The following is a 13,289-nucleotide window of genomic DNA, read 5'->3' as shown; positions in this document are numbered from 1 at the left end:
TTGGACGCTCGGTAGAGACCCCTCCTCCCTAGGAAACCGCCTCAGAGAGTCAAATGCGCTGGACCCGGGCCGCACCCCCAGGACACTGCCGCTCCAGCAGCGGCCCAGGTCGCCTTCCCCGGCGCGTACCCCACGGCCAAGTTCCGGGAGCGCGCGTGTGCGCGGGGCGCCGCGGCCGGGCCGCGCAGCGCGAGCCGAAGCGGCTCGCCCCTCCTGCGTGTTGAAATTCAAATGAACTGAACTCCCTCCACGCCGCGCCGGCAGAGAGGTCGAGGCCCGGGTGAGATGGAGGGGGACGCGCTCCCAGCCAAGTCCGAGATACCCTGGGCGGGGTCGAACCTGCGGCCAATGTGAGCAGCGGAGGCTTAAAGAGCTCTGGTCCCCGCCTCCCGCCGCACGATGGCAACCAGGCGGTGGTTCTTGGGGCCGCTCCCCGCGGGCCCTGGGGAAACGCCGCTCCCGGACGACTTGGAACCTGGGGTACAGCCCTGCGAAGACCCCTCATGGTCGCCTCCCACTGGCCGACCTGGGGACTCGCCCGAGGATATCCAGGGGCAGCTGCCCGAGGCCTCCACCTCTATGCCTTTCCCTGAGCCTCTGGCCCCAGGCCCCGGGCCTGCCCCTCCTCGCCTACCCTTGGACACCATGTTCAGCCCCATCAGCGAACAGCTCCGTTACCTGCTCAAGAAGGCAGATGATTTCCAGAGCTACTTGTTCTACAGGTGATGTTGGACGGGGTCCTAGGTTCTACCCATGGATAAGGAGACGGAGGAGGGGATAACAAAATAGGTGACATACACTAGGTTTGCAAACTCAAAAGCATTAGGAGCCAGAGGAGGTAAATGAAGCTAGTGATTAGCAATCCAATTTCGAAGAGTTATGAGGACTGTGTAGAAATTTGGGGTTAGGGAGTGCGGGCTATTATGGGCCCTTGGGGTTGCCAAATCGCTAGAACTCTTCTCCCACTTTTTAACCGTTGGCTTAGGTTTTGAACCCTGGGCAGGCAAAACAAAACCTATCTGAGCAAGATTTGGCCTACTGGCTACCAGTTTGAGACCTCAAAGGATAATATGATTCCCAGACCAAGGGAAAGGGGGCTGTGATTCTCATCTATCAATGTCCATGGGAATCCCCTGGGAGGTTGTTTAAACCCTAGATTTCTGGGCTTCACCCAGGGAATAGTAAGTCAAAGTCAGTCTTGGGACTCAGGTGTCTGCATTTTAACAAGTGTTTCCAATGTTTTTGATGCTGGTGGTCCTGGAAGATGCTCTGAGAAAGGGCTGACACTGGGGGATTTTGTTTGTAGTGGGGGTCCAGGTCAGGGATACAGGTGGGCAGTGAGTGGAATGGGAGAAATCGGTGGGGGAGCCAGGGACCTCAGGCAAAGGCCCCCTTCTCCCTTCAACAGGGACCGAGTGCAGAAGGAACAGCTGGCGAAGGCCATGCCCACCTTCTTGCAGATGTGTGAGCCCTACTTCCTGTACCTGGAGGCAGCTGCACGGAGTGTGCCCCCCATCTATGGAGCCCTGCAGGAGCTGATCCGAAAGGGGGTGTGTGGAGCAGGTTTCCTAGACCCTCTGCCCCTTTCTTCATCCCTCAGGCCTGGGGGATGAGGAGGATGCTCCTGGCAGGCCAGCTAATCACATTATGCCCCCTCTTCCATGCAGCTGTTGGAGATCTCCCAACAGCTGACTCTGCGCCTGGAACAGCTGGTCCTTATGTATGCATCATTTGGGTTTGTGAACCTGGAGGAGACTGACCCCCTAAGGTAAAAGGTTAGGAGACTGGGATTGGGGTCAGGGGTGGAGGAGTCCAGGGCATACCCTCATTCCCCACTCTCCCATCTCCTGCCAGCATCTCCTGTTTCTTCTGCGGGAGGTTCTCCATCAGTCCTTCCCACGAGGTGTCCATCTTTAGATACTGTGCCCCTGCCGCCTACACCGCCAGCCGCTTCCCCCGATACCTCTATAAGAAGATGCGCTGGAACCTGGAAACCACCCCAGAGTCCAGCAGCCAGGGGCAAGATTCCCGTGTGGATTAGTGAGTCCCCTTATCAGAATCAAAGTCCTCCCCGCTCTATGGAGAATGCCAGTTTGGGCCACTGAACCACCACCATCAAAGTATGGAAAGCCAAGCAGGAAATCAAGGACCTTTGAAAGGTCATCCCCACCTTTAAAAATATATATATGCCCCCATCAAAATAAAAGCCCTCATCTTAAAAGTAGGCTGACAGTGAGAAAAGGCCTCAGTATTGAATCATATCCCTACCTGAAAACTTGAAGGCAACTTCTGATGAGTTTCCACCTTACCTCCAAAATTAAAACCCTCCAACAGAAGTTAGGAAACTACTCACATTTAATTGCTGCCCCTTCCCCTCCCAGCTACTTCCTGTGCTATAGAGATACATGGGAAGACACAGGCAAGAGTCCAACCAACTCATGCCCCCAGATTCAGAAGCTGTGGTCCATCGGCCGATGGGTGCCCCTAGGACCAGCTGAGGATGACCTTTATTCATGGTAGGAGCTAGGGCGATGGCAAGGTGGGCGTGGGGTCTGGAGGGAGGGGTAGAACCCAAACAAAGACCATCTACCTCCTCCAACACTGTTTCCATTGGTAATAATGATAGCATTTTATTGTGCCCTGAAAAGCGCTTTATGCAGACTCGTGTAACAACCCACTGAGGTCTATACTACTAGCCCCATTTTACAAAGAAGGAAACAGGTGCTCAGAGAGGATAAATTACCTGCCCAAGGACACACAGCTAGCTGAGTAATTGGCCAGGTCAGGGCTACAGTTGTTCAGCCTCCCAGAGCCATTACCCTCTGTGTTTCTCATCAACAAGAAAATCACTTTCCCCCAGGGTTTTTCCCACCCCTAGCTGAAACAAAGCCTCTCTCAGCCACAGCCTCTCACTCAAGGGGAGGGGCTCCCGAGTAGCAGGGGGCGCTCACATCCAGGCCTGTCTCTCCCCGGCCCCCAGGATTTTGTCCCCTCAGCCTCCTGGGGACTATGAGCAGCTGCTGACCATCGGCTTCGAGGAGCCGTCGCACATGCTGGCCACCGACCTGCTGGTGCAGATCCTCACGGGCCAGGCAGGCACGGCCCGGCCCCCGAGCGCCGCCGGGCCCGCGGCGTGGGCCGCGCAGGAGTCTTGAACCTGGAGAGAGGGTGGGAGTTGGAGCTTGACAGTTCCAAACTCCAGGAGAGGGAGTAGTGGAGGGGCTCACTCGTTCTCCTAGTGCAGCTCCGCCTCGCCTTCCAAGGGGCCAGGCCGAGCTAGCCCGTCCGCACTGGGTCCGACCCGGCCGCGGGGCCCTGTGGGTGGACACACCGGTTTTATGTTAAATAAAAGAAAGAGGTCACAGGCTCAGCGTCCGCTCGGATCGCCGCTCCCCTCCCCTTGGAGAGAGGGGGACCCCGCCCGCTCGCGCGGCCTTCTGGGAAATGTAGTCTCTGGAAACAAAACCGTAGTCCACCGACTGGCGGACGGAAGCATAGAGCATGCGCAGAGACGCGCATGAAGCAAAAAGGGAAGTAGCTGCTCCTGTCAACAACCGGAACCCAGAAAACCGCAAGTTTCGGGTAGCCGGGAAATTCAACGCCCACTGTGGGAAGGGACGCAGAGCCACGCCCACTCTTATGTTTTGACCCGGAAATTATTTCCCTGTACCGAAAAAGACTATATTTCCCAACGTGCCCCGGGAAAGGGCCAGCCATCAGTTTCCTAATAGCCGAGGTTAGATCTTTACTTCCAGCTTTTGGGTCTTGTCTTGTGCAGGTCGCTGTATCCCGTGGGTGTCCGGGGCGCGGGCTGGGTGGGAGAGCCGGGAGGCAATCCAACTTAGGGTCGCTAAGCCTCACCCCAACCTTGGACTGGAGAGAAGACACGGGTTGAGAGGTGAACTCTCCTGCCAAGAGCTACGGCGACCAAGTGGCGGAGCCTGGACCTGAGCTGGGTTCTTCTGATAGCAACTGGTCACTTGCGAGGGGAGGGGTGTCCTTGCTGACCCGGCTGTCACTCAGCTGCGAGCTACCCCCCTTTAAACTAAGGGACACCTTTTGGTTCCCCCTAGCATTTTCAGAGTGGGAGAGACTTGGAGCCCTGCTTCATGGAGCAAAACACTCACTTACCTAATAGTCCCTGGTACATAGTATTACCATAAGTATTATGATTATCCCAGTTTACAAATGACAAAAATGAACGTGAGAGGTGAAGTAAATCAGGATTGGACCAAAACCCTTGTTCATTCGGGGTGGGATTGGAGGCTTCTGGTGACAGTTTCTGACTGCATCAAGGATTTTTTAGTCCACGACCCAGGTCTGAACGGGTCCAAAGGGGTTCTGAAGTTCCCTGACACGGATTTGAGGCCCCCACCCCCACTGTTTAGCCCAGTCCAGTAGAAATTTAAAATGAGCCACAAATGCGAGTCACATATGTAATTTAAAATTTTCTAGTAGCCACATTAGAAAAATAAAGAGGTCAGAATTTTAGTGATATTTTTATTTAACTTCATATATCCAAGATATTATTCCAACGTATAATCAATGTAAGAAATTATTAATGAGATATCCCTCTTTTTTTGTACTAGGTTTTTAAAATCTTTTGTGTACTTTACACTTAAAGCACATCTCAATTTGGACTAGCGACATGCAGATTTAATCTATCTCCCTTAAGACAAATCCACAAGCCACTTAAAACTAGATTTCTGGTGGGTGGTGACAACACTGGGAGAGGAAGGAAACAGGTTTAATTTCTTGGGTCCTGTCTACACCCATGATTCTCTAACTTTAGAATCATGTGGAGGGTTTGGTCATTAAGTCTGGGATGGAGGCCAAGAATGTGTGTTTCTTACAAGTTCCCAAGTGATGCTGACGTTGCTCGTCCAGACACCACACTTTGAGAAATGCTAGCCTACGTCGACCTCATGGCTCTCAAACTTGGCTCCATGTTAGAAGCACCTGGGGAGCTTTACTGATGCCAAGGCCTCTATCAGATTCTGATTTATTTGGCATAAGGGTGCCTCAGGTAATTTTAATATGCAAGAAAGTTCGAGAACCCAGGTCTACACTTAAGCAGTTCTGTCAACCCTACATACTTAACTCTTAGCTCCCCTGCCAGGGATTAAGAACAGGTTCTTGGCGTTTCCATTTTCCACTTTGGCAGTGCTGGCTCTTTCCTGCTTTTCTCTCCGTACCTCCCAGAGTCATGGTCAACCATGTGTTCAGTGTGCTGATGATGGGGTCAGGGGTGGGTCCTTGGGCTGAGCTACTGTTGGGGTGCAATGCTGTGTGACCTAGACCCAGGGCATACAGAATTGGACAAATCCAGGAGTTTAAACAATGATTCTAAAAGTCTTTTCTGGGTCTCAGCGCACCTCTAAGAAGCTGATACACTAAAACCACAGGATATACTGCACAGATGCAGTCTTACAGCTTATCTTGAATCCCATCCAGGGGAGCCTTGGACCCCTTGTCTTGGGACAGAGGGAAATTAAGGAGGGCTTGCCAACTGACAGCCATAAGCCCTACTGCAAACAGGTGTTCCTTGCTGTCCCCTCCTGCCCCCCACCAATTAAAGTTTTCTAAATAGTCACAATTAAAGTTTGGTAGATTTCTCTTTTAAAGGCTGGGTTTCCAGTTGCTTTGGGGGTGTTTTTGTTTGTTTGTTTTTTGTTTTTTATTTTTTTGGCTGCACCATGGGGCTTGTGGGATCTTGGTTCCCAGACCAGGGATTGAACGCAGGCCTTGGGCAGTGAAAGCACAGAATCTTGACCACCGGACCACCAGGGAATTCCCTCCAGTTGCTTTTGGAAAGCAGAAGCTTGACACCACTAAGCTCACTCATAGCACTGGTGATATGGAAGAACACCTACCTGCCTGTTGAAATGAGGCATTTGTTTTACAGCACACCCTGTCTCTCTCTTAATATCTGCCTAAGGTCTGTAGGCATGTGAGGTTTGCAATTACTAGACAGATTATAAATGGCCTTGCATGCCCTACTAAGGAGCTTGAACCAATACCACTCCTTTTTTTTTGTAGCCATTGTTTATGTCCCCAGGGCGGGAACAACCTCTTATCACCTCTGTCTAGCCAGCACCCTGCGCGGGCATGTCGTTTGGCACCAATAAATGTTGACGAAATCTGGAAAGGGTGGGCATGAGTTCGTTTGTCCCAACGCCGCAGTTCGCGCCCGCGTCGCCAGGGGGCACTAGGACCCCGGCCGGGCAGGGGGAGATATGCGGCCCTGGAAGAGGGAGATAGGGGACATTCTGCATTCCAGCCGGCGCCTCCGGCGACTTTCTCAAGCCTAGCTCCTCTCGCCGCGCTCCCGCCCCACCCCACCGCAGACGAAGAGGACCCAGAAGAAAACAGCCTGCACTGCCCAGAAAGAAGGGGCTTTATTGGAGAGTGGGGACAGCCGAGGAGGTGACCCCTATCTAACAGTCAAGGCCGGAAGGAGAGGATAGTTCCGTTGGCAGTTAGGTGGAGAAGAGCGGGGCAGTTTTACTGGCGGGGCTGTTGATGGTGGTGTTTCCCAGTTGGGACTAACAGTTTTATAGAAGATTCTGGTCAATTTCACAAAGTCAGGTTCGAGGAGGGGCTGATCGATTGCGTCTTTCCTGGCTCAGACCTGTAGCCCCTCTCCAGGCCTTCCGCCGATCCGGAGGGCACTCCTGGGCGCCCCTGCCTGGGTCCTCTGGCGGGCATGTTACCTTCGTCCGGGGACCCCAGCCGGCTCGAACCTCAAGGCTTCCGCTCCTCCTGGAGAGAGGGGCCAGACCGAAGGCATGCCTCGGGGGCCCGCGGACCGCGAGTGGGGACACCCAGGCGCCGGGTGGGGCAGTTTGGGCCCCAGGACCACCGCCTCCTCGACACCCCTGGGCCACGTCCGGGACTTTGGGTCCTAGCGTAGAGTGACTTCCCAGGGGGTCCTTTCCCCAGCCCAGCGTTCTCGCACGCAGAGGGTTGGGGTGGGGGGCAGCGACAAACGCCTGAGGCAGGAGGGGAAAGGGGTTCCCACCTGCTCCAGACCGTTCTCCGAAGCCTTTCTGCGGGGAGGCCAGATCACTGCCAGCTTTCCGTCGCCCCTGCTCGCTGCGGGGGAAGGGGCGCTCAGCCGAGATTGCCCCTCCTCTCACCAGCTGGAGGCGGCCAGGACGAAGGAGAGCGGCCGCGCCCCTTAAACACACACAGGCGTTCACCCCCCTCCTCCCCATGGAGGCCTCCATCATGAGGGAGGAGGGAGGAACCCGAGGGAGGAGGGAGGCAAACAAACCCAGGGTGGGGAGGTAGGAACCCGAAAATTCAGAGGGAGGATCCAGGTGTGCCAGAACCCAGGGAGGGTTCCCTGGAACCCGACAAAGACATCTGGAATCCTCCTCCCTTCCCCCACCACGAGCCTAGGGGGGGTGGATCTGGGAGTCTGACGGGGGGCGGGGGTGTGGAGCATAGGGATGGGCAGCCCAGAAGGGGTGAGTTGAGAGGGGCCCGAGGAGTCTGGGAGCCAGGAAGGGGGACCCTGAGGATCAGAGGGCCACTGGAGTTGGGCAGTCGGTGAGAGAGGCTGGAGCCCTGGGAATTCCCAGCGTAGGGGCGCCAGTGGCTTACCAGTTAGGCTGGGCGCGGGCTCCTTGAACTCGGCGGTGCCGTAGACGCTGAGGCGCTGGCGCTGCAGTTCCCGCTCGCGCTCATTCACCTCGCGCACCTCCTGCTCCAGCAGCGATGGTGCGATGGGCGGCGGGGCGCGGGCCAGCACCGGGCACCGGCTCTGCACGACTGAACGTGGCCGGCCTCCGGGCTCAGGCAGCCGCTGCGGGTCCGCGCTGCCCTCCGCCGCCGGCGAGGAGCCGCACCCGCCAGCAGCCTCGAAGAAGCGCTTGAGCTCGCCCAGCGGCTGAGGCGGCTGCCGGGCGCGCTGCTTTGGGACCTCGGGGCGCGCTAGCGCCGCCTGCCGATGGGCCTCCCGCTCGATGTCTCGCTGCATCTGCGCGCCCGCCCGAGCGCGCTCCAAGGCGCGCGGGAGCGCGGAGCCGGGGCCCGGCAGGGTGAGCACCGGCCGCACACGCAGTTCGACGAGTTCGCGGCCCGCGCGACCTGGGCTCAGGCCCCGGCTCCGGCGCAGGCTCTCCTCGCGTTCGCAGCTGCGGCGGATTTCGCGCTCGATGGGCGTCTCCATGAGCGGCTCCTCTGGGGGCTGTTGTGGGGTCTCGGAGCGCAGTAGAAAACGCAGCTGGGGGGATTCCGAGTTTGACTCAGAGGAAGTTTCCGGACCTTGAGAGGGACACTGCTCCAAGAGCCCCGCGCCTCGCGCTTCACACGGTTCAGCGTCGTCGCTGCCTCGCCCAGGACTCTCGAAGCTCTCAGCTGCGGTCGGTCCAGGGCGCTCTGCCTCCTGCCCCGCTGATGGCCCGAGGACTTCGCTCTCTTGCTCGGGGGTCTCCGTGCCCTGGTCTGGGGAGGGCACGGGGACCTCGCCGCCTGGCCTGGGGACCTCGGTATCCTGCTCTGCGGCAGGCCCGGGAATTTCTCTGTCTAACCCGGGGGGCTCAGGGCCCCGCGCTTCGGACGACCCCAGGGCTCCGCTCTCCGGCCCGGGGGCCTCGGTGTCCAGGGTTCGGAGCAGCTCGGAAGCCTTAGCTCCCAGCGCTGGAGTTTTGATGCCCAGAGCTGGGACACACTGCCCTGCGCGGCACCTGTGGCTGCAGTCGCCGTCCGCGAGTTCCAAGGCGTAGCCTGCACCGGCCGCTTCTCTGACCCGCCCCTGGCCTCCAAGAACTGTCCCCGTGGGCAGGGCCGAGCAACGCCCCCTGCACCTGCAGGCAGGACTCCGGGCTCCGCCCTGGCCCCGCCCTCGAGACGGGGGCGCCTAGGCTGGGCGCTGGATTTCTTCCACTAGCACGCCTCAAGTCAGCTCAGGGCATTGGCCCTTTTAGAAGAGGACTTCCCTAGACCTAGCCCGCTACCTGGGACGCCAGTCTGGGTGCAGTGTTCACTCAGGGGGCGCCACCCTGGAGCCTTTTCGGCCTCACGTCCCCGGCATTGCCAGGAGGCTTGGCCCTAGCTGCACGCCTGGCTGGGCCTCTGAACAACTGTGCTCTGTTGGGGTGTCCCCCGAAGCCATCTTTCCGGGGCCTTGCCTGTCCCGCGCAGCAGCAACGCCCACGGCCTCTGGGCTGTCCTTCCACCTTCCACCCCTGCAGTGCACAGCTCGGGCTGGAGGGGGCGCCAGGAACCGCCTCACCGCCCGCCCCAGTCTCCCTCCCAGTGCCTGGGTTCAGCAAGGTTCCGAGCGGTGAGCCAGCGCCCGCGCCAAGCCCAGAAGGCACTTCCCCTCACCCCCTCCAGGAAAAGTCCGCGAGGCGTCCACCGCCAAGTGCACTCCCAGATTGAGGGACGAGGGAGGGACGCACACACAGAACGCCCAGGGCTCAGCAGAACGGCTGAGGTTTGAAAGGCGGTCACCTTGAGCCCAGGCGACTGGGAAGGCTCAGAGAGGTATCCAGGCTTGCGGGAGGAAGTAGCTCCCTGCAGCTGGGGCCAGATTGTAGCGTTCAAGGCCAGGATCGATGCCGGGAGCAGGCGACCTAACCCCAGGGACATTTTCCACTCTCTTCCCCTGGGCTCTCTCCAAAACCTGCCTCCACCCCCCCACCATTTTGGGGTGACCAGTAAGAAAGATATAGTTACCTAAAGAAAGTGGGACGGGGCTACACAGCCTCAGGAGCCCCAATAATCCCCCAACTCTCTGCCTACCCTGGTGACTCCCCTTTCTGTCCACCCTCCCACTCTACTTTCTCCTTGATCCCAATCTCAAGCTGCTACCCTCCTCCCTCTGACCATCTGACCTCCTTCCTCCCTCTGACTCTATTGACCCAATTGGAATCAGGCCCACCTGGGTTCCCGCCCACTCAGAACCTAAGTGTCAGCCTTCTCCAAGGCTCAGTTTCCTTGTCTGTAAAATGGGGATAATAGTGCTTACTCCTTCGGGAGGTGATGAGGATGAAAACTATACTTCTGGAATGAGTTGTCTCTACAGTGGACTCTTTACTTTATCACCTCCTGTCCCTCTTCTAGCCATGCTTACTGGGCTCTTGGTTCCACCATGCCACTGAACCTTCTCTGTCCAAGGACCTCCGTGACCTCCATTTGCCAGACCTGATCACTGGCTCCTCCCTGATTCCCTCTCCATTAGCTCCTTGGTCTTGGAGGACACCATCCTCTCCTGATTTCCCTCCTACCTCCCAGGCATCCCTTCTCAGACTTCTGGTTCACCTGCATCAATGGGCTTCCTTCCCCTCTGGCTTCCATTGGGTTTGGCTGATGGGAGAGACGTGAGTGAGGTCAGGATGTTTATCCCATGCCCCCTTCCTCCAAGCTTTGTTGGCTGTGTCCCTCCACAGCAGGCAGCAGCTCCACACAGCTCTCTCCCTCCAGGGCCATGGGGTGGTAACAGCTCCTGGCTGTTGCGAACCCAGGGTATGCACTATGCCTTGATTATTTCCTTCTATTGAGTTCTCATCAATTACTTGGTTTAAGTATACAACTCTTTCCTGCCAACACTCAGACCTTGACAAACTCCAATCTCATGCTTTAAATACCATCTCTATGCTGATGTCTCCCAAATTTATATCTCTAGCTCTGACTTCTCCCCTGGGTTTTGGACTCATATCCAACAGTCCCTAGTCTAATAGATATGCCAAAATGAACACTTTAGAAACTGAACTCTTGGTTTCCCCCAACTCTACTCCTCTCTACTATGTATAGCAACTCACTCATTCTGTTTTTCATGCCCAAAATGTAGAAGTCAGCCTCAATTTCTCTTTTTCCCTCAGCCCCTGCCCCAATCCATTCATATATTGGATTGCTGTTTGCTCTGCCTCCAAAATATATTCTGAATTCGTCCACTTCTCGCCACCCTTGTCCCAGACATTCACTGTCCTCCAGTGACTCCCCACCAAACTTAGAAGAAAAATCCAAATTCCCTACCCTGGCTTAGAAGGCCCTTCCCACTTCTCAGATCTCATCTCCTGACATCTCCCTTGATCACTCCTCCATCCCAGCCTTCATGCTTTCCTCAAACCCCTGGCTACATTCCCACCCCCAGGACCTTTGCACTTGCCTTTCCCTCTGCTTGGAATGACTCATCACATGGTTGGCTTCTGCTATTCAGGTCTTGGTTCTTCAGAGAAGTGGTCTCTGATCACCCAGCCTACATCAAACACAGCTCTTCTTTAACCCTATCCCTGTTATTTTCTGTAACTCACCCAATACTGCAGTTATAATCAATTACCTTTCTTTCTTCCTTTATTTGTATATTATCTGTCTCCCCCCACCCCAGGCTGGAAAGTGAGCTGCATTAAAGCATTTTCTGTTTGTCATGCTCACCCAACTCCCCCATGCCTAAAACAGTGCCTGACACATAACCCTTGTTTAAGAATGTTCCCAATGCTGGGAACAAAGAGATAAACCAGACTTGGAAGTTGCAGTTGAGCTTGGGAGACAGACACAATTATAAACAGAACAATCTTGCCTCAACGTGGAACACAGGACAAGGGTACAAAGGGAAGCCTATATATTATACATCCAAATAGTTAACAGTTATAAAATCAAAACTACAAGCAATTACGTAAAATATATTCTCTCCTCCAAAAGGTGGGAACAACCTAAATGTCCATCAACAGATGAATAGATAAACAAAATATGATACATCCATACAATGGAATATTATTCAACCATAGAAAGGAATGAAGCACTGACACATGCTACAATATTGATGAACCTTGAAAACATTATGCTCAGTGAAAGAAGCCAGACACAAAAGGCCACATACTGTATGATCCCATTGATAGAAAATGTCCAAAATAGGTAAATTTATAGAGACAGATGCAGATAGGTGGTTGCCAGGGGCTGGGGGGAGGGGGGAATGGGGAGTGACTGCTTAATGGGTACAGGATTTCCTTCTGGGGTGATGAAAAGGTTCTGGAACAAGATAGTGGCAAAAGTTGCGCAACACTGTGAATGTACTGAATGCCACCGATGGTAACTTTTGTTGCGTGTATTGCACCGCAATTAAAAACTAATTTTTAAAAATATGTTCTCTCAGGGGAATTTCCTGGCGGTCCAGTAGTTAGGACTCGGCCCTTTCACTGCGGAGGCTTGGGTTCAATCCCTGGTAGGAAAATAGATCCTGCAAGCTGTGTGGCGCTGCATGTATATATGTATGTATATTTCCCTCTTCCTATCATGGCAACTATACTTGTAGAATGACCTAGAAGGCCAGGTTCAATTGAAAATATTTTGAATCCCTAGGAGTTTTGTACTTGAATGTGGGACACAGGAAAACCCCAGCCCTCAGTCTGGCCCCTTTTGCTTCCCACCCCCAACTGTCCTACACAGCGAGGAGCCTTGTGCATGCACCTAGGGAGCCCATCCCACATGCCCATGCTCTTTCCTCACCCCTCTGCCCACAGCTGCCCTTGGCCACTTCTTGGCCACCCTGCATAGGATCTAGAGCAGGGAGGGACGATTTAGCTGGGTACATTCCCTTTGCCCCATGGGGAGCAGGCCCTCTAAAGCAAGGGGCCCAGGGGACTTCCCTGGCGGTCGAGTGGTTAAGACTCCACGCTTCCACGCAGTGGGTTTGATCCCTGGTCGGGGAACTAAGATCCTGCATGCAGTGCAGTGTGGCCACAAAAATTAAAAAATAAAAATAAATGAATTAAAAATTTTTAAAAATAAATAAGTAAAGCAAAGGACCCAGGACAAGGGCTCTTCTCATTGAGGTTTATGTCAGAATTGCACAGTGTGACCAGGGCTGTGATGAGGGAAGCACTGGGGGCTGCAGAAGACCAGCCTGGAGAGTAGAAATGATTTCCCCAAGAGGGTGGTTGGATGAAACATATAATCAGCTGAGAAAAGGGGTGCTGGCCCTTTAAGAATGGGATGTGGGGTAGAACAGGGACCCTCAAGATTTGGGTAGGAAGCTCTCTAGACCTTTCCCATCACCACACTCCCCCAATAGTTATCACATCTAAGGGGTGTCCAGGGTCCTGGAGGCTGTTTGATCTAATTCTCTTATTCTCCAAAAGGGGAAACTGAAGCCTAGAAACCTAGGGGAAGTTGCCCAGAGTTGTCCAGAGTCCAGACTTTCTGGTTCCCATGGGGCACAGGCTCTGGTCTCCAGAATCCTCTAGCTGGATCAGCCCTTCCTCCTCGCCCCAGAACCAGGGTCCAAGAAGGGAGGGCAGTTAGTGTGTAAAAGTATCCTTTGTGTGGTGTGCAACAGTACT

The 13,289-nt window shown here is 55.0% G+C and overlaps 2 protein-coding genes across 3 annotated transcripts; one reads left to right on the top strand and one right to left on the bottom strand.

The window, feature by feature from the left end:
• The first annotated feature begins 399 nt into the window (after nucleotides 1-399).
• Nucleotides 400-3,155, top strand: C2H19orf67 (chromosome 2 C19orf67 homolog). Its single transcript, XM_007182064.2, has 6 exons — nucleotides 400-722; nucleotides 1,409-1,550; nucleotides 1,668-1,768; nucleotides 1,855-2,040; nucleotides 2,382-2,516; nucleotides 2,981-3,155. The coding sequence occupies exons 1-6, from the start codon at nucleotides 400-402 to the stop codon at nucleotides 3,153-3,155; spliced, it is 1,062 nt and encodes a 353-aa protein (XP_007182126.2).
• A 3,113-nt stretch (nucleotides 3,156-6,268) lies between these two features.
• Nucleotides 6,269-8,618, bottom strand: MISP3 (MISP family member 3). Of its 2 annotated transcripts, none has more exons than XR_009007158.1 (3): nucleotides 7,609-8,618; nucleotides 7,022-7,179; nucleotides 6,269-6,762 (listed from the first exon to the last, which is right to left on the bottom strand). XR_009007158.1 is itself a non-coding variant. In XM_028166480.2 (3 exons), exons 1-3 carry the CDS (start codon nucleotides 8,174-8,176, stop codon nucleotides 6,745-6,747), a joined length of 660 nt encoding a protein of 219 aa, XP_028022281.2. In that variant the 5' UTR covers nucleotides 8,177-8,618; the 3' UTR covers nucleotides 6,362-6,744. The 2 variants fall into 2 exon arrangements, 1 of the variants encoding a protein (XP_028022281.2); XM_028166480.2 differs by having other exon boundaries at nucleotides 6,362-6,762; nucleotides 7,022-7,095.
• Nucleotides 8,619-13,289: the final 4,671 nt, after the last annotated feature.

The sequence above is a fragment of the Balaenoptera acutorostrata genome, chromosome 2, assembly GCF_949987535.1.
Source record: "Balaenoptera acutorostrata chromosome 2, mBalAcu1.1, whole genome shotgun sequence".
Classification (NCBI taxonomy): domain Eukaryota; kingdom Metazoa; phylum Chordata; class Mammalia; order Artiodactyla; family Balaenopteridae; genus Balaenoptera; species Balaenoptera acutorostrata.
This window is presented reverse-complemented; position numbering and strand designations above follow the sequence as displayed.